Below are 20,729 nucleotides of genomic sequence, written 5' to 3' on the forward strand. Positions count from 1 at the left end.
AGAGCACCTTACCCAAGGTCAACACCTCCACCCTATCCCCATAACCCAGTAACCCCACCCAACACTAAGGGCAATTTTGGACACTAAGGGCAATTTATCATGGCCAATCCACCTAACCCGCACATCTTTGGACTGTGGGAGGAAACCGGAGGACCCGGAGGAAACCCACGCACACACGGGGAGGATGTGCAGACTCCGCACAGACCGTGACCCAAGCCGGAATCGAACCTGGGACCCTGGAGCTATGAAGCAATTGTGCTATCCACAATGCTACCGTGCTGGCCCAGACTTGGCCAGTATTTATTGCCCATCCCTAATTGCCCTTGCGAAGGTGGTGGTGAGCTGCCTCCTTGAACCGCTGCAGTCCATATGGTGCAGGTACACCCACTGTGCTGTTAGGGAGGGAGTTCCAGCATTTTGACCCAGCGACCGTGACGGAACAGCGATATATTTCCAAGCCAGGATGGTGAGTGACTTGGAAGGGAACCTCCAGGCGGTGATGTTCCCGTGTATCTGCCGCCCTTGCTCTTGTAGATGGTGGCGGTTGTGGGTTTGGAACATGCTGCCTAAGGAGCCTTGGGAAGTTCCTGCTGTGCATCTTGTAGGTGGCACTGTGCATTGGCGGTGGATGGAGTAATTGTTTGTGGATGGGGTACCAATCAAGCAGACTGCGTTGTCCTGGATAGAGTCCAGCGTCACGAGTGTTGTTACAGCTGCACTGATCCAGGCAAGGGATTCCACCACATTTGTGCCTTGTAGACTGTGGACAGGGTTTTAAGAGTCAGGACGTGGATTCCTAGCCTTTGACTTGCTCTTGCAACCATGGCATTTATAGGGCCAGGGCAGTTCAGTTTGTGGTCAACCGGGATCTCCAGGTTCACAGGAAATAGGAGCAGGAGTGGGCCACTCACTCCCTCCGCCATTGGGTAAGATTATAGATGGTCACCTGCCAAAAACGGCCGGAGAATGGCCGAGCCCGTGGTCACGCATGTGCACGGCGACAACCTGCAGCAGTCGCACCGTACAATATGATGCCGGCCTTGCGCGGACCCGACCTGGCAGATAGTGCCCACCCGGCCAGTGGCAAGGCTCCCCCCCCCCCCATACCAGTCCCCAAGCCCTCGCCGAAGCCCCCCGCCAGCGGCACGGTCCCCTCGACTGGCGGCGTTGAGCACAGTCTGTAGCTGCCACACGAGGTTGACGAAAACTGAGAGCACAAGTGATCCACGCCGTCATGGACTCGGCCCATCGGGGGCGGAGCATTGAGGAGGGCCCTCAGATGACGTCCTGAGGCCATCCCAATGGCGTGCAGCGTACTCCCTGATGATGCCGCTTTGGAGGGGGTGAAGCATCCAAAAACAGGTGCGCCTCCGATTCAGTCGTAAAATGGGATTCTCCGACCGATTGTCGATTATGATATCGGCGTCAGGCAACGGAGAATCCCGCCCCTTTTATTTATAAGCTGTGCTGCCTATTTTGAGATTCTCCCATAATAGGAAACATCCTCTCAACATTTACCCTTTCAAGTCTTCTCAGTACCTTTTGAGAGGATCACCATTCAATTTTCTGAACACCAGTGAGTGTAGGCCTAACCTACTCAATGTTTCCTTACATGGCAACCCCTTCATCGCAGGAAGCAGCCTACTGAACATTCTGTGAATTGCATCCGTCATTAAGTAAGGAGACCAAAAGTATGGTATCATAGTTTTTAACACTGTTGCTTCACAGCTCCAGGGTCCCAGGTTCGATTCCCGGCTTGGGTCACTGTCTGTGTGGAGTCTACACGTTCTCCCTTTGTCTACGTGGGTTTCCTCCGGGTACTCCGGTTTCCTCCCACAAGTCCCGAAAGATGTGCTTGTTAGGTGAATTGGACATTCTGAATTCTCCCTCAGTGTACCTGACCAGGCGCCGGAATGTGGCAACCTGTGGCTTTTCTCAGTAACTTCAGTGCAGTGTTAATGCAAGCCTACATGTGACAATAAAGATTATTATTATACTCTTGGTGCTTTCTTACTAATGTCCTGCACAGTTGCAATAAAGGCCAACCTCCCATTTCTATTCCTAATTACTTGCTGTACCTGCATGCTAACCTTTTCTGATTCATGTACAAGGACACCCAGATCCCTCTGTACCACAGCATTCTGCAGTCTCTCCATTTAAATGTTTTTCTTTTCTATTCTTCCTGCCAAGTGGATAATCCTTCACGTATTGTGGTCCATCTTCCAAATTTTTGCCCACTTACTTTACTTATCTATATGTCTTTACAGATCCTCCTTGCAACTTGCTTTCCCACCTACCTTTGTATGCTCCTTTTGGACTTAATTGCCCGCTGTAGGCTGTTTTCACATCTCTGCTGAACCAATCCACAGAGCCTTGTCGCGTTATAGATTTGGTTTGGATTTTAAAAATTGCATTACATGCAATATACCAAAACACAATTCCTTCACATTGTTCAGACAATGAAAAATACTCCTGTGCTTGTCTTATCTCGGAACCCAATTTGCTTCAACTTTAAAACTAATAACAGGCCAATAGTGTGAGCTGTAAATCATTTAGTGGCGTGTGATGGATGGTGGGCAACAATATCGATCAGTGTTTTTCAATTTTTTTTCCCTGGGACCCACTTTTAGCAACCAATGACCTTTGGGACCCAAGCCGGCCGACCTTCCCGACAAGTGCCATGTTTGTTTACCTTTAACGTGAAAGGGGAGCCTGCGTGGTCCTCATGATCTCGCTTGACACAGGTGCAAAGGAGGAGATGACAATGCGCATATCAGGTGGAGATTTCGGCCAGTTCCTTTGTGCTGTCTTCATCTTTATGGAAACATAAACGTGCCGGTCCTATTGAAGGACAAAAGTATATCTCAAGAAATCATCCTTGCACTGCTTTGTTCCAGAGTTAAGTTTCTGTTTTGTAGGCTGTTGACCAGAAGTCCTGGAGCTGTGTGCAGAGCTAATACTAGCACTGCTCTGTCCTGCCCTCCTGAATGGCTCTGTCGAGCAGATTCTGTTGTGAGATCCTGTGCAATAGATAAACTGCCTATTTGTGTCTCTGGCCGTCTCTTACTTTTAAGAAAACCATTGATCCTCACAGTTCACTTGCCTTGCTTGCCAGCAGCTAGAAAATGGAAGCAACATTGCTCTGTTATTTGGCACGTACACAGAGGGCATTTAACATCAAGTCTGCATGCACGGCGCTTGACCTGCTCTCTGGAAAACTTCATACAGCCTAATTTATTTTCATTTTGAAGGCGGCAGTAGCCTCCATTCTCTTTTTTTGTTTGCAATAAGTATTTTATTTTGGACAGATAGGCACCAGAGATCACAACATAACCTATAGTAAAGAATATTATTTCATCTGGGATTGCAATCTAGCTTTAAAAATGATATGACAACCCTGGGACAGGGACATGCAATGAGCTACACTGAGAGGAGGGCCTTGGGACAGGCAGTCAGCCGCACCTAGAGGAGGACCCTGAGACAGGCGGTCAGCAGCACCGAGCAGAGTGTGGGAGGAGGACACTGCGCCAGGCAGTTAGCAACAAGAGGAGAGTGCGAGAGGACAACCCTGGGACATGCAGTGAGCTACATCTAGAGGAGACCTTGGGACAGGCAGTCAACCGCACCTAGAGGAGAATGTGAGAGGCTGACCCTGGGAAATGCAGTCAGCAGCACCGAGAGGAGGATTCTGCTCCAGGCAATCAGCTGCACCTGGGGGAGAGTGCGAGAGGAGGACCCTGGGACAATGAGCCAGCCACACCTAGAGTAGGACCTTGGGATAGGCAGTCAGCAGCACCTAGAGGAGAGTGCAAGAGCATGACCCAGGAGCAGGCAGAGCTGCACCTAGAGGAGAGTGTGAGGGGACGACCCTGGGATAGGCAGTCAGTAGCACCTAGAGGAGAGTGTGAGGGGACGACCCTGGGATAGGCAGTCAGTAGCACCTAGAGGAGAGTGCGAGAGGACGACCCTGGGCAGGCAGTGAGCTTCACCTAGAGGAAAGTGCGAGAGGATGACCCTGGGACAGGCAGTCAGCAGTACCTAGAGGAAAGTGTGAGAGGACACCCGGAGACAGGCAGTCAGCTGCAGGTAGAGGAGATTGTGAGAGGTGGCCCCCAGGACAGGCAGTCAGCCGCACCTAGAGGAGAGTGTGAGAGGACACCCGGAGACAGGCAGTCAGCTGCACCTAGAGGAGAGTGAGTGAGGACGACCGCAGGACAGGCAGTCAGCAGTACCTAGAGGAAAGTGCGAGAGGACACCCGGAGACGGGCAGTCAGCTGCAGGTAGAGGAGAGTGAGTGAGGACGACCCCAGGACAGGCAGTCAGCAGTAACCTAGAGGAAAGTGCGAGAGGACACCCGGAGACAGGCAGTCAGCTGCAGGTAGAGGAGATTGTGAGAGGTGGCCCCCAGGACAGGCAGTCAGCCGCACCTAGAGGAGATTGTGAGAGGTGGCCCTGGGACAGGCAGTCAGCAGTACCTAGAAGAGAATGTGAGAGGAGGATCCTAGGACAGGCAGTCAGCTGCACCTAGAGGAGAATGTGAGAGGAACCCCCTGAGACAGGTAATCAACCACACCTAGAGGAGAGTCCGACCCTGGGACAGGCAGGCAGCAGCATCTAGAGGAGAATGTGAGAGGACGCCCCTGAGACAGTTAGTCAGCAGCACTTAGAGGAGAGTGTGGGTGGAGGACACTGCACCAAGCAGTTAGCAGCACCTAGAGGAGAGTGCGAGAGGATGACCCTGGGACAGGCAGTCAGCTGCACCTAGAGGAGAATGCGAGAGGACGACCCTGGGAAATGCTTTCAGCAGCACCGAGAGGTGGAGACTGCGCTAAGCAATCACTGCACCTAGAGGAGAGTGCGAGAGGAGGACCCTGGGACAGGCAGTCAGCTGCACCTAGAGGAGAATGCGAGAGGACGACCCTGAAAATGTGCGAGGATGACCCTGGGAAATGCAGTCAGCAGCACCGCGAGGAGGATACTGCGCTAGGCAATCACTGCACCTAGAGGAGAGTGCGAGAGGAGGACCCTGGGGCAGGCAGTCAGCCGCACCTAGAGGTGGACCTTGGGACAGGCAGCAGCACCAGAGGAGAGTGCGAGAGGACAACCTTGGGACAGCCAGTGAGCTGCACCTAGAGGAATTTGCAAGAGGACGACCCCAGGACAGGCAGTGAGCTGCACCTAGAGGAGAGTGCGGGAGGTGGACCCAGGACAGGCAGTCAGCAGCATCTAGAAGAGAGTGTGAGAGGTGCACCCTGGGGCAGACAGTCAACAGCAACTAGAGGAAAGTGCGAGAGGTGGACCCCAAGACAGGCAGTCAGCAGCACTTAGAGGAGAGTGCGAGAGAAAGTCCTGCATAAGTAAAATAAAGTTAATGAAGGGGAGTAAATTTAAGCCATGTTAGGACAATTTAGGTCATGTGGAATGCATGGCTTGTAATATGTGGAAAGATGTGGAGCTCCCCTGGTGTCCTAGATGGCCACACGTGCAAGAAGTGTCACCAGCTTGAGCTCCGAGCTTTGGAGCTTGAGTGGTGATTGGGGTCATTGTGGTGCACCTGTCAGGCTGGGAGATATGTGGGTAGCAAGTTCAGAGAGGTGGTCAGGGCAGACACGATGGACTGAATGAATGGCCTCTTTCTGAACTGTAACCTTCCATGGTTCTCTGGATTTTAGGGACCAAATGGTTAAAAAAAAAATACTACTTTACTTCAAAGAAATAGATGAAAGCAATTGATTGTTTTTTAACGATCAATAAAATTCTTCATACTGGTGACCTGAGATTTTCTGTACTCGCCGCACAGTTGACTTTGAGAGAGATGAAACAGGGAAGCCAGCATTCAGGAGCAAAATGATGTCTAATTAAGCCCTGCATTTATATTCACTCAAAGTACTTTAAGTGGAATTTGTACCCATCTCCAGTGTTTCTGATAGGTAGGTGAGAAGAATGAATATTTTCCATGCATACATTTTGTAAAGCAATGGTTACTTACAACCATAGAATGATGCAGCATAGGAGACTGATTATCCCATTGTTTCTGTCTGCTCATTCAAAGAGCTATCAAATTTCTCTCTCTTTTCTCCATTGTGATGCAAATATTTCACTTCCAAATATTTATCCAATTTCCATTTGAAAGTTGTTATTATTGAATCTGCTTTTGCCTACCTTTCAGGCAGTACACCCCAGATGATATTGACTTGCGTTAAAAAAAAGAAGTTTTTTTTCATGTCACCTCTGGTTCTATTTGTCAATAACTAAATTTATGTCCTCTGATTACTGGTCCGAATGCCACAGGAAACAGTTTCTCCTTATTTATTCTTATCAAAACCCTTCACAATAGTCCTCAACACCGGAGCCCCGCAAGGATGTGTGCTCAGTCCTCTACTGTACTCCCTATACACACGCGACTCTGTGGCAAGATTTATTTTTTTAAAAAAAATTTAGAGTACCCAATTATTTTTTCCAATTAAGGGGCAATTTAGCGTGGCCAATCCACCTACCCTGCACATCTTTGGGTTCTGGGGGTGAGACCCAGGCAGACACAGGGAGAATGTGCAAACTCCACACGGACAGTGACTCAGGGCAGGGATCGAACCTGGGACCTCGGCGCCTGAGGCAGCACTGCTAACGACAGCACCACCGTGCCGCATCTATATGGCAAGATTTAACTCCCATTTGATCTATAAGTTTGTGGATGATACGACTGTGGTGGGTCGTATCTCAAACATCGACGAGTCAGACTACAGAGGGGAGATAGATCACTTGGTTGCATCGTGAACCGAAAACAACCTCTCTCTAAATGTCAGCAAAACCAAGGAACTGATCATCGACTTCAGGAAGCATAGTACGATACACCCCCTGTCTACATCAGTGACTACGAAGTGAAGATGGTCGATAGCTTTAAGTTCCTGGGGGTCACCATCACCAACAGTCTGTCCTGGTCCACTCATGTTGATGCAACAGTCAAGAAAGCCCAACAACGTCTCTACTTCCTATGAAAGCTAAAGAAATTTGGCATGTCTGCATCGACTCTCACAAACTTCTACAGATATGCCAGAGAGAGCATCCTATCCGGCTGCATCACAGCCTGGTATGGCAACTGCTCGGCCCAAGATCGCAAGAAACTGCAGAGTGTGGTGAACTCAGCACAATGCATCACACAAACTTACCACCCTCCCATTGATTCTGTCTACACCTCCTGCTGCCTCAGGAAGGTAGACAGCATTGTCAAGAGACCCCTCTCACCCAGGCATTGCCTTCTTCCAGACCCTTCCATCAGGCAGAAGATACAGAAGCCTGAAGACCCGCACATCCAGATATAGGAACAGCTTCTTCCCCACAGCTACTAGACTCCTCAACAACTCTCCCTCGGACTGATCAGTTCCCTGTAAGACACTATTCATGACGCCCTATGCTGCTCTTGCACATGTCATATTTGCTTTGTTTGGCCCTTGTTCCGCACTGTAACAAATTACTTATTCGCCTATATACTTTGTCGATTATTCTTTTTGTCTACTGTGTACGTTCCCTTGTCCGCAGAAAGATACTTTTCACTGTACTTCGGTACATGTGACAATGTCTATCAAATTCCCCCTTACCCTTCTCTGCAAGAATGAGAGAAATCCCCACTCTCTCACCATACTACAGTCCCTTTTATATGGTAACATTTAATAATTATCTTCTGACGGTTAACATCCTCCCTATGGTATGATTCTCAGAAATGACCACAATTCTTCAGCTGAGGCCTAACCAATGTTTTCTAAAGTTTAGCTTGCTTTTGTACTCTATGCCTCTGTAAAGGCATGGCTCCTGTAAGTCCTTTCAACGGCTTTCTCAACTTTACACAGTTTAGTTTATGCCGTCAAGCAAACAGAATATTGGAACGTTTGAACATAGATTTTCTGACATTCTCGTTACCGCGTAAGTGATTACACCATTCATTGTTTTGTACATTTTGGACTTGAATTGATTACACCACAAAAGCAATTAGATGGCTGTGAAACACTTTAGCTAGTCCTGAGGCTGTGGAAAGTGCTTTTCAATGCAAGCTTTCTTTCTCACATTATCTATGCTAACACAATCGCAGTACCATGATTGTCATGCGGGCTTCCTGTAACCTAAAATATTTGCCCAGTAGTGTCAAAACTGGAATTAATTGGCAGACAAACTTTCTTCTCTGCAAAGACTTTTCTTTGCTGAGCAGCCTTTGTTTTTTTACATAAGAATAATTCTTATCTGGAGGCGGCATGGGGGGAAGTTGGGGCCTCGGCGTGGACCCCATTACGGGGGAACTACCGGTTCGCCCCAGGAAGAACAGGTGGAGGGTTTTCGGGGTGGCACAGGGCAGGGATACAAAAGTTGGAGGACCTGGGGCGAAATTCTCCGGAAACGGCGCGATGTCCGCCGACTGGCGCCCAAAACGGCGCCAATCAGACGGGCATCGCGCCGCCCCAAAGGTGCGGAATGCTCCGCATCTTTGGGGGCCGAGCCCCAACATTGAGGGGCTAGGCCGACGCCGGAGGAATTTCCGCCCCGCCAGCTGGCGGAAACGGCCTTTGTTGCCCCGCCAGCTGGCGCGGAAATGACATTGGCAAAAGGCTGTATTCTGCCCGGCAACAGGGAGTGATTGGGTTCTGCCTGACTAGGATGATTTTCAGAGAACCAAGGAAAGGACAGTTGGGTCCTGGATGTTCAGAGGAGGAGCTGTGAGTCTCTCTCACTCTCTCTTCCTCCAGAAAAGTTGCATAGCTGCTGTATTTCTGAACTTTTTGAGAACCTGGAAGAATCTACAGTGAAAACCATTACAGACCGAAAGCAGAAACCTCAAACTGAAAGCCTAGACTGAAGGAAGGTGTGCTAGAAGATAACAATCTGAAACAAAAGACTCTCATCCTTTTACAATTATTTTTACCTCCCTTGTCATGGGAGTGTCCCTTTTAAGAAAATGTCTGTCTTATCACATGGCTTCAGTGATGTCATTGTGTGGGGGGAGCTGGGCTCTGGCTCTATATGAGTTTTTACTTCCGTTTTGAGTTTGGAGCTGGTTTGTGGCTCTGGACGTTTTACTTTCGCTTTGAGTTCTGGACTGGTTTTGAACTGGACAGGTTGAAAGAAGTGTCCCTCTCTATCTTCATTTTAAAAGCAGTTTCTAGACTACTTGATAACTTAAAAGAGATAATTGCTTTCTGGAAGGAATTCAAACCTGTTGTTTGAGAAGGGGAACAGAGTATCACTAACAAGTCATATACCAGTAAGAGTGCCGTGTGCTGGGCCACACCGTTGAAAAGTGATTTCTGGTTTTACTTGGATTTTGTTATTGAATTGGAACAGTTAAGGGGGAATTTATTAAGGGTTATACATAGTGTGGGGTCTTTATGTTTGTAGTTGATAATTCTTACTGTGTGTGTTTATAAAAATGTTAACTAAATTGATAGAATAAAGCTTGATTTTTTGATTAGAAGTGTCTAAGAACTCTGGATAACACCTGAAGGGTAGGATCTTGTGCTCATCGTAACCCAAATTAATAAACAGTTGTAGATCAGGTAGACTCCATGATATACTTTGGAGTTTTCTAAACCATGGGCCATAACACCCCCCTTTTCCCTCTGAGTTTGTTGTCAATCTTGTGTGTGTCCAGTTGTATTTGCTGCATATTTAATTATTGTGATTAATAAATAATTTTGTTTAGATTTACAAACGTTTTTGAAATTTTGTTTTTTCCAATTAAGGGGCAATTTAGCATGGCCATTCCAACGACCTTGCACATTTTTGGGTTGTGGGGGTGAAACCCACGCAAACACGGGGAGAATGTGCAAACTCCACACGGACAGTGACCCAGGGCCGGGATTCGAACCCGGGTCCTCAGCGCCACAGGCAGCAATGCTAAACACTGTGCCGCCGTGCTGCCCCTAGATTTACAAACCTGGTGACTCTGGTTATTGGGAAGCCATAGGCCAAAGACTTTGGGTGTTTTTCGAAGAATTAATTCTAAGAATTGTGCATTTCAATTGTCTTGTGACTCTGGGTCAGATAGGGCTGGAATTGACTGCGCACTGGCCCAGAGGATTATAACAATATTAAAAGTCTTTTATGGATAATAATGAGATGTAATCCACCGAATAAAGATTCATTTTCTGTAATAAATGAATCAGGTTATTGATTTTATGAATTCGAAAGATAGTGCAAGTAAATACAACTTGAGGTACAGGTAGAAAAGGGTAGAAAGTCGACTGGCCACCTGTAATACAACCCACCCAAATATATTTTCAATTGGCTTTAATGGAAAAGAAAATCGTGTGGTCTGCACGATAGACGGTTGATCCACTAAGATGTTCTTTTCTGTGGCACTTGAATTTTGCTTCAATATGTACTTTTAATAGATAAGTAATTTTATTGTACAACATTATGTTCACATTTTAATGAATTTTGTTCAGTGGACACCCCAGTTGAATAGGATTGTCAGTTCTGGATCTAGCCCTGAAGGGTTGATATAAAATTGCTGACTGTATACACTTTTACTGTTCGGAAACCTGTGCAAAGGACACCATTAACCATAATGCAGAACACAACAAAATGTGGAAAGAATTACCAGAGGAGAGGAAATGAATCAGGAAATCATGCTTAGTTTAGGTTCGGTGATTTGAAGTTTGTGTTTTAAAAGGCTGAGAATTGTATGGGGAAGGGAAGAGGGTGGAGGTGAGGAGTTGTACAGTTTTTAGTACCTCAGACAGAAAGAATATGATTAGGTTAATGTGAATGTGAGAGAATAAAATTTTGTGAAATGGAGATTGGGTCAGGATCCTGCCCTCTATTCCGGCTTTCACCAGAGTGGGACTGAAGGTGAGCAGGGAACGTTCTTTGGATTTGTCGAGCAAGTAATTAAGCAAGTGCACAGAGAGAAGGGCTCCTTCAGTGAATCTGACAAGCTGAGAAGGCTTTGATCAATTGAACTGAAGAGCTCTAGCCATGAGCAGGTGACAGGTTGTTGCCAACTTCTGAGAACGCACTTTACACTTTACCTGTCTAGCACTTCAATCACCTTCAGCTATACTCCTCTGCTGCCAGGTACCACAACAGCATTTTGTAAATGCAGCTACACTTGGATTTGGATTTTGTTTATTGTCATGTGTACCGAGGTACAGGGGAAAGTATTTTTCTGCAAGCACTCAACAGATCATTAAGTACATGAAAAGAAAAGGAAACAAAAGAAATACATAACAGGGCAACGCAAGGTACACAATGTAACTACATAACACCTTAGTTTGGAAGACCCCCAAAACAACAATCTACAAGAATAAATTCAGCTCTCTTGACCTGCCTGAACACCAGTGCCTCAGGAGGCTCAGGTAGCTGATGGCACCTGCTGCTTCTTGGAACAATGGAGCAGGTCAGGATGTATTGCCACTGGCTGATGTGGTGCCCCCAGGGTCTCTGCTTCTTGCCAATTTGTGTGCTCTCTTCTGCAAGGAGAGAAATCAGACATGTGTGTGTATTTGTAATGGCTGGTGTGGAGCGGACAGAAGACAAACATTTGTAAAGGGTGCCCCCCCCCCCCCGCCCCCTGCCCCCCGCCCCCGTCCTTGGGGAAGCATCACCCCACTGCTGCCCGCACTCAGATACCCCAACAGAAGCTTCAGGTTAGAAGTGACAGAGAAGAAATGTCCATTGGATGACAGATGGTTTTATATCTTGTCTGGGCGTTTTGCAATGTAAAGATTATGGGTGCAATTTAATGGCCGTGTTACGCATAAGCAAGAACGTGACAAGACCATTAAATAGCAAGAGAGGCTAAAATCAAGAACTGCGTTGGGCCCAAATCTGTTGCCAAGCTTCCGTTGGCGAAATCAGGATCCCGCCTTAGCGTGGTGAGAAGCCAATGATCACTACTTAAGCCCAATCTCCAAACAGTAAATGAGAGCGACCCCCTATCTAACATTCCCTGTGATTTAACTGCGTCCCCAGCAAGTGGTAACATGGGCGCCGATTGACTCCTTTTTAAAAAACGTGAAGCTGGCAGAAAGGCTGCCGCGGGGACCCAAGGAGGTGAGTAGCCATATTTCCAGGGATTGAGCCCCGGGGACACTGGGGTTGCTGCCCCAGTGCTTGGAGAGGGGTGGGGGAGCCCCCGAGGGGGCTAGCCTCAGTCGGGATGGGCTGCCGTTGGGAGGGGGGGCGGATCTGGGCATCCATGGCACTGCCATGCCAATCCTTGGATCGTGTGGTCCTGTTCGGGGGCAATTCCTGCCCCACCGACCACCCATAATTTCCACTGACTGCGGAGGCCTCTGGTCGCGCGGCTGAGGGCTATTGTTAATTGGGGATTGGCAGTGGTAGTTAAGTGAGCACTTCACACATCCCAAGCAGATTCCCGTGAGTGGGCGGGCCATGTAGCATGTGGGGGTTACTGCCTAGCATCCCAATCAGACTGTGATGCCTGGACACTGTGGGGGGCAACACCATGGCTGCATCGGCCAACATCCGAACACCAAAGGCCTAGAGCCCAGCACCGGGGACGTCTCCATGATCAGTGTGTGCACCGGGGTCGAGGAGGATTTGTGGGGGGTCTGGGGTCCGGTGCCAACTCACCCGTGCGGTCTAGTGAAGGCTGTGAACTTCTTACGGCACAAGGTGCCGGTCCTCCTGGTCACACTCTCCAAACGGCTGCTGCCATATCCTATCAGGCGGCACTGGCTGCCCTGTGGCTGACTCTCAATGACCCTCAAGAGGAACAGGCCCCTCTGGCCTCGACCGCATCCAGTAATCTGCCCAGGTCAGCATCCACGAATCATGGAGCTAGTCTTCTCGGCAGCATGGCTATGGGCTGAATGGGGATGACTGTGCAGGAGGGGGTTTAAGTGCTGCTCTCCTTGTTGTCGGGGGGCTGCCGATCGTAGTCCTGGCAGATCAGCCGAGCTTCGGGAAGCTTGCAGCAAGTAATTCTCACTTCAGGGCCTCATGCCTCCGCTGCTGGGATTTCACTGGCAGTGGGAGAGGCCTGTGACAAGTGCCCAGTGCAGTGATTTCCCTGCATGAGCTGGTGGTGGGCAGGGGAGGAGGGATCCTTCCTTAACAGCAGCCCCACCCCCCCCCAAAGATTTTACACTGCTAGGTTATCATCGTTCTCCCTTCACCCTCCCTTGACACAAAGGGAACACCTTCCTTCGATCTATTAGCTGAGGTAGGCAGGGAATCCAGCACTTCGTAAAATTCACCCCAATATTCCTGCAACCTAAGTAATCTGCCCAGGTCAGCATCTACAAATCATGAGGCAACCTGGAAGATACTGTTCAGGCCACTCGCAAATTGTTTTCTTTAATATACCACACATGTATCATAGAATTTACAGTGCAGAAGGAGGCCATTCGGCCCATCGAGTCTGCACCGGCTCTTGGAAAGAGCACCCTACCCAAGGTCAACACCTCCACCCTATCCCCATAACCCAGTAACCCCACCCAACACTAAGGGCAATTTTGGACACTAAGGGCAATTTATTATGGCCAATCCACCTAACCCGCACATCTTTGGACTGTGGGAGGAAACCGGAGTACCCGGAGGAAACCCACGCACACACGGGGAGGATGTGCAGACTCCGCACAGACAGTAACCCAAGCTGGAATCGAACCTGGGACCCTGGAGCTGTGACGCAATTGTGCTATCCACAAGGCTACCGTGCTGCCCGTGCTGCACAATTAAGGCTATTGTGCGTGACTGCACAATAAAAGCTTGAAGATTTTATGCATTCAAATGAATTAGCCTCGCACAATGCAAGGATTTAGAAGGGATAGGTCACATATGAAAATAGTTTAGCAACCCCAATACTTTTGGGCATGAGTTCACGAGACAAAGCAATTCAGACCAAGATGGCAGTTTCATTCTGACCACGTCATGGGAGGGGGGGAGGAGTTTTATGGCCCCGGGCCGGGGGGGGGGGTGGAGTTTTATGCCTCCCCCCTATTTTCAGAGGGTGGGAAAGGCGGAGGGGTGGAGAATCGAATGGGAGACACAAAATGGGTTTATTGCCAGCAGTATTTCCCCACTCGATTGCCCCTCCCCCCATCACAAATGACTTAACAGGGATCCTGGTTGGCAGTGCCAACCTGGCACCCTGGCAGTGTCCCTGCCAGCTGGCAATGCCACCTGGACTGCTTTTATTAATTGGTAGTGCCAGGTTGGCACCCAGGTGGTGGTGCCAGGGTGTCATGTGGCACCAGCAGTGCCAGGGTACCACTCTGCCCAAAGGGAATGCACCTGACGGCCTCTGATCCCCTGGGAAACGCCCACAAGGTTTGTTCTGTCCGCTCTCTATTTGTGGAGACCAATACTGAAGGGAGCTCGCCCGAGGTCCCACGCCTCGGGAATCTGCACATTAAAGTGAGACTAGCAGATTTGCTCAAAAAATGATCCCACCCACATTGGGCAGGATTTACATCACAACGTCTTGCAAGATCGTGTTAGACCTCGCAAGGCATTGCAAGTGAGTAGATCCCAGGAGCAGGGTCTCCCAGCTTCCATCAACCACACTGTGCTGCAGCAGACATTGTAGGGCGCGATCTGTGGATCTGTCGGCCATGTGCTCCCCAATGGGAGCACGACGTGGCCAGTAGATCCCAGGTGAAGCCTCCCGCGGGCTTCCCAACAGCCATGATGCCTTGCGGGGTCTACCTAACTTGGTCGGGATGAGGAACCCGCCCACAATCAGTGGGTCCAAGCCGTGCTCGCGCATGTGGGCCGTAAACCTACTTAAGGCCTACTTACCCGGTATCTACCGGACTTCTGGGATCTACTGGCCTTCTCAGGGAGGCCTTAGTCAGGTGCCATTCAGTACTGGTCCACATGGGGGCCCACATGAATGTGGAGCAGGGGAACAGCACTCGGGGGGGTGGGCAGGAGATTGGAGGCTTCTCGGTGGCCAGGAATAGTGCAGGGTGGACCCCTGACCCTCCCCCTGGAACGAGGACACCATGGCACTGCCAAGGTGCCCGGTTGGCACTGTCAAGCTAGCAGGGGTGATGCCAACTGCCAGTGCAAGGGTGCCCAGTGCCAAGGTGACACTACCAAGGGTCAGGGCCCGAGTGGGGGCATGCCCGTGAAAGGAAGGTGGAGGGTGGTTATGAAGGGTGGGTGAGGGGGGGGGGGGGGTAGGCGTGCAGGGCAGCTAAGGGGCCTCTAGGAAGGTTGGGGGGGGTTACGGGTGGGAGTGTGTGGGGGCCAGTGATCCCATAGCGCAGTATTTTTCAAACTCTTTTGACTGGTACCCAGTTTTACCAACCGGCCATCCTTAGTGAGCTATGTCGGTCGACCTTTGTGACCCCCATTTTCACGTAGTTTTGAGGGTTTTAAACTTTCATTTGCCAGTGATTCCCTGCATATAACAGACATGAACTTTGAATCCTGATTTGTAGTGGCACAATTAATAACCCACACCTCAAGTAATCATCTTTATGCTGCTTTGTTTCAGTTTTCATCTTCTTCTTCATGGGTTATTCACCAGAGGCCCTGGAGTTCACACCAGCACTGCTGTCAGCTGCAAAATGGAGTAATCGCTCTTGCGCCCAGAACACGTGACGTCAGCGTCAGACGGAGGCATTCTGTGCTCCAGGCCTGCGCACTGCTGAGGGGGCATGCATGCGCAGAATGGCCGGCATTCTGAAAGCCGGTTGCGGCCGGAATTTCTAAAAGCCGGTTGCGCCGTAGGGCACTCCTTTTGATCGGGAATGCTGCAACGCATGGCCCTGCGACCTTCCCGACACCCACCCCGTGACCCACCCGCGGGTCGTGACCTTGGATTTGAAAATGACTGCCATAGTGGGGTGTCCTCACTTGGGTGTGTGTGGGTAATGCAGATGTGTGTGGGGAGTGAAATTGCCCATGGGTGGGGGGAAAACTCACTTAGAGACCGAGGGGCCTTTCAAAATGGCGGCCCGATTTGAGTTCAACTCCCCAGTGATGAAGAAAATTTGAAGTGTGGGCTAAACCTGTGAGAAATTACTCGGGGCCCGACTAAGTGTCATTAGGTAGTGGAGGGGAACTCACTGGCAGAGCCGACAGGAAACTCCCAACAAAACCCACTACAAATGACACTTTGGGTGCGATTCTCCCAAGGGATCAACATGCCCCCGTGAGTGCATTTAGCCGCATGTTTCCGGGCGCTCGCAGTGCCTAGAAACACATGGCTATTCATTGCGACTCTTGTTCTATAAGAGACCACACATAGCCCCGTTTTACACAGTGGAGAGTTCTGCTCGCCGGAACTCACCAGTGCAACGAGAGATTTAAAAATGGTTTCATCGGGCAGGAGATATAAAAGTTTAAGAACACGCATGAACAGATTCAAAAACAGCTTCTTCTCCGCTGTTACCAGACTCCTAAATGACCCTCTTATGGACTGACCTGATTAATACGACACTCCTGTATACTCCATCCGATGCCTGTGATGTACCTTGTGTTGCCCTATTATGTATTTTCTTTTCATGAACTAAATTATCTGTTTGAGCTGTATGCAGAAAAATACTTTTCAGTGTTCCTCGGTACACGTGACAATAAACAAATCCAATCTCCAAGGCCTCCTGAACTTATCCCCAACCTCTCCCCCTTTCCCCACAACACCCACACAGGGCACTCCCAGGTGACACTGCTAGGGTGCCAGGTAGAACCAGTGCCGGGGCTCCACCCTACCCAAAGGGCATCAGCTGGGGGGCTCTATCCCCTGGGAGACCCCCACAAGTGCCGTTCCGTCCGGTCCCTGTTTGTGGGAACCAGTGCTGAACGGCGCTCGTCCAAGATTTCTGAGGCGAAGAGGATGAATCCCAAAGCCTCAGGTACCTCGGGAATCCGCACATTAGAGTGAGACTTGATGTCTCGCTCTAATATGCAGATTTGCCAAAAAGTGATCCCGTCCACAATGGGCGCAGTGTGGCCATTGGATCGCGCCCTCAGAAATGTTTCCGTTAAATTGCACCCGTAGTCAAAAAAGGAACATTCCGCCCCATGTTTTTGTGGAATATGCCACACTATTGCATTGCTGTGACATAGTGGAGGGAAGTTTGCTCTGCTTCCATTTCTGCTGCAGATAACTTGGGAGTATCTATTAATTGCCCAGAACTAACATCGAGTCACTTGAGCACAAAACTCGCAAAGCAAGAAAATATGGAAACCGAATTGTTTTGGAATGGTCCTTATCGCTTAAACAGATCGCTTAATCGCAAAGCAGATCGATGTATTTTAACATAATCGTGCATTATTCCTGATGTTCCTTTTTTATTTTACAGAGATCGATGAAATTGTTTTCGTTATTCAGAGTCAGAAGCAATCCTTTCATGCAACACAAGCAACCAATCTCAAACAGGACATCTTACTGCAGGCTGAGGCTTTGAGTCAGGTAAGTATCTGAAGAAGTCACAACTAGCGACGCTAATCCACACGGTGGTAATTGAATTGTTTTGCGTCTATATAAAGGATAAACTAGCCTTGCTTGGAAATTAACATTTAGATAGTTTCAATCATAAAGCCTTACAGCTGAAAAGGGCTGACGTTTCTGTGTTTTTAATAATCTGGAAATGGCATTCTGGTTTAGAGATGAGCCAGGATAATAGTAAGCTGGTGTTGAATAGCATCATCTTTGTTGTGCTGTGTGTGTACTGAAATGTCCTGAAGCTCAGATGACTTATTAAAGCCAGGAAAATACATTGATTTATTTTAATGATGATTGAATCCCAAAGCGTGTGGACGTAATGGAGATAAAGTAGCATAAAATGGGCCTACAGTGAATCGGCAGACCGTTTTCTTTGTTAAAGTCAATGGAAGGTCAGGTGTGGTGTAAAATGGGCTGCCAATTCACTACCGTGCCATTTTACACTACTAACAACCAATTCCACGCCCAACAACATTCGATTTCTCCATTGATATTGGATTTAAAAACACATTTCCCAGCATATTATAGGCTCGAAAGGCAAATTTATAGACTTGCCCTACATATGAAGACAAATTATCATGATATTTTAGAATAAATAGAAACTATAACAAAGAGCCCGGAACCTATGAAGTGACAACATGAAGTTAATATACTCTGCCTGAGTGGAGACAGACTGTTACAGCAACTGTGTAAGCATTTGGAAGTTTGAAATGTAGATTTGGACAAAAATAGGCCTCACGCTGCTTCACTGAGTCTTTTATTAATACAGTGCATGATTATAATAGACTGACTGGTGATTTTGTTTAGCATACTCTTTGCCCACCTCTAGCACCTGGGCTTCTACGTAGCCCAGATGAATGGGATGAAAATCTCCTGGTAAACTTACTACGACAATACCCAATGATATGGTTTTATGGCATTTTAAGTCTGTTTCTATGTACAACCATTGACAACAAAAAACAACCCATAACGCCACATGAATGTTATTCAAACTGAGGTCAGAAGGATGATTTATCTTGAAAGTAAAAAATCTGCACTGTTACAGTAGGGGCTGTATTTCATGACTATGGCATCCTCGGAGCTCTCCTCTGAGGTGTTCTCTTGGGAGACAGGAGGTGGCGAACCAGCCTGAATGGTCCAGCGCCGACGGCTGCAGGTCCCACAGGAGAATGAACATGTGGTCAGTGGGAGGGATGGGTCAGTCTGTATGGCATTAACAACTCACATTTGACAGGTCATCTGGGTGGGGGGCAAGCAGGTGGTTCCTCACCTCTGAACCATGTGCAGACCTGTCCAGTGGTCACAGCTCTGTCCTCGGCCATTCCCGCGGCCTTTCCAGGCCTGTTCCACCTAGGGGGCGAGGGCTCCAATGTCCGACACCCCACCGCCCATCTGGGTCCCTTCCCATCGGTTGTGGGCCAACTTCTCCTGTGGGGACACCAAAGGGGCATTGCTAGCTGCACGCCTGGCAGCTCCCGCTCGCTACCACACTTAGAAACCTTTTGGTTAAATCATGCCCGACATCTTGCGGGTGAGAGGGGCTACTCTTGGGGCGGGCGCGGCGGCTTGGGGAGATGGGCCGTTTGGAGGGTGTTGGGGGGTACAGGGGGTGGATTGGGAGTATGGGGGGAAGAGCATGTGTGGGGCTCGGTTGTCGGGTGTCAACTCACCCGAGCGGCCCGGTGGAGATCATTGACCTTCTTGTGGCACTGGGTCACGCTCCTGAGCTGACTGCCGCTGACACTTACTCCCAGGCAGCAATGGCTGCCTTGTGGCTGACCCTCCGTGACCCTCGGGGGAACAGGGCATCCCATCTGGCCTCCAGGGTGCCTTCTTCCTGGGTGGTGAGGACTCTGATGCCTGGGACCCCGCCACCCATCTGGGCCCTCTCCCGTCGGTTGTGGGCCAACTTCTGTAGTCATTTGCCCAGGTCGGCTTCGCCAAATCGTGGGGCTGGTCTTCTCGGTGTCATGGCTGCGAGTTGAGTGGGGTTGGCTGTGCAAGATCGGTTTAAGTGCTGCTCTCCCTTGTAACAGGGGGCTGGCGAGTGTAGTCCTGGCGGATTAGCCGGCAGGACCTTGATTTGAGGTGAGAAGCCCGTGGGGTCTCGTTAAGTGAACCAATTAATGTTTTATAGCGGTGACAGCCTGGCAGACGCAAGGGTGGGAAGCTCGTGGCAATTTCCGCTCGCTACCACACTTGAGAAACCTTTCGGTTAAATCGTACCCTACATTTTGTTCCTAGCACGCACAAATGTACATATACCGTGCCACAAGAAGGTACTTAAAAATATATCTAGTTCTTAACACTTAGCTTTGATTTTAGTAGAAGCAGAAGGTCTGGATCCAATATTAATGACAAAGTATAAATAAAATCATGGAATTGTACAGCACAGAAGGAGGCCATTTGGCCCATTGGGCCTGTGCTGGACCTTTGAAATAGCAGTTGGGTTTAACCTTGCATCCTGCTTTATGTTTATAATCCTGTAAGTTCTTCATCCTCAAGCACCTGTTTAACTCCATTTTAAAATGATTTATGGAATCATTCCACCACCATGATGTTCGACTGTTCCAGATCCTGACAATTCTGAGAGCAAAAATATTTATCCTTGTCTCTCCTTTTGCCAATGATGTTGGATCCATGACTACTTATTGACCTACTCCCAATGGAATATTTTTTCTCTTTATCTGCTCTATCAAAACATTGCATCACCTTGAAAAACTCTATTAGGACATCTCTTAACTCTCTGCGTTCTGAGCTGGACAGTCAACAGAATGTAAACCATTAGACTATAGACAGGAGTAGGCCATGTGGCCCTTCAAACCTGCTGCACTATTCAGTAAGACTATGGCTGATTCGGAACCTCAACTCCACTTTTTTACCTTAAAGAGTGTTTTAAAAATCTGTTGATGTCAGCCTTGAATATATTCAGTAACTATTCTATACCGTGGAAATCTGTGAATGCTTAAAGACTCCAAACCCTCTGAATGAAGAAATGTCTCCTCATCTCAGCCCTAAATGGCCAGCTCTTATTTGAGACTATGTCCCCTCCTTCTGACTGTCCTCCCCGTGTGTGCGTGGGTTTCTTCCGGGTTCTCCAGTTTCCACCCACAGTCCAAAGTTGTGCAGGTTAGGCGGATTGGCCTTGCTAAATTGCCCTTAGTGTCCAAACACATTAGGCTGGGTTATGGGGATAGGGTGGAGGCGAGGGCTTATGTAAGGTGCTCTTTCCAAGGGCGGGCGCAGACTCGATGGGCCGAATGGCCTCTTTCTGCACTGTAAATTCTATGGTTCCAACCCTTGGGCTCTCTGATGGCGGTTT

General features: G+C 49.0%; 1 protein-coding gene across 1 annotated transcript in view; it reads left to right on the plus strand.

Annotated features, from left to right (window-relative positions):
• Positions 1-20,729, plus strand: part of b3glcta (beta 3-glucosyltransferase a) — a 348,327-nt gene that overhangs the window by 34,568 nt on the left and 293,030 nt on the right. Inside the window, exon 4 of the mRNA XM_072476984.1 lies at positions 17,265-17,374. Coding sequence (XP_072333085.1) covers positions 17,265-17,374 — 110 coding nt within the window. The remainder of the gene's footprint in view (positions 1-17,264; positions 17,375-20,729) is intronic.

This window comes from Scyliorhinus torazame, chromosome 15 (assembly GCF_047496885.1).
Source record: "Scyliorhinus torazame isolate Kashiwa2021f chromosome 15, sScyTor2.1, whole genome shotgun sequence".
Classification (NCBI taxonomy): domain Eukaryota; kingdom Metazoa; phylum Chordata; class Chondrichthyes; order Carcharhiniformes; family Scyliorhinidae; genus Scyliorhinus; species Scyliorhinus torazame.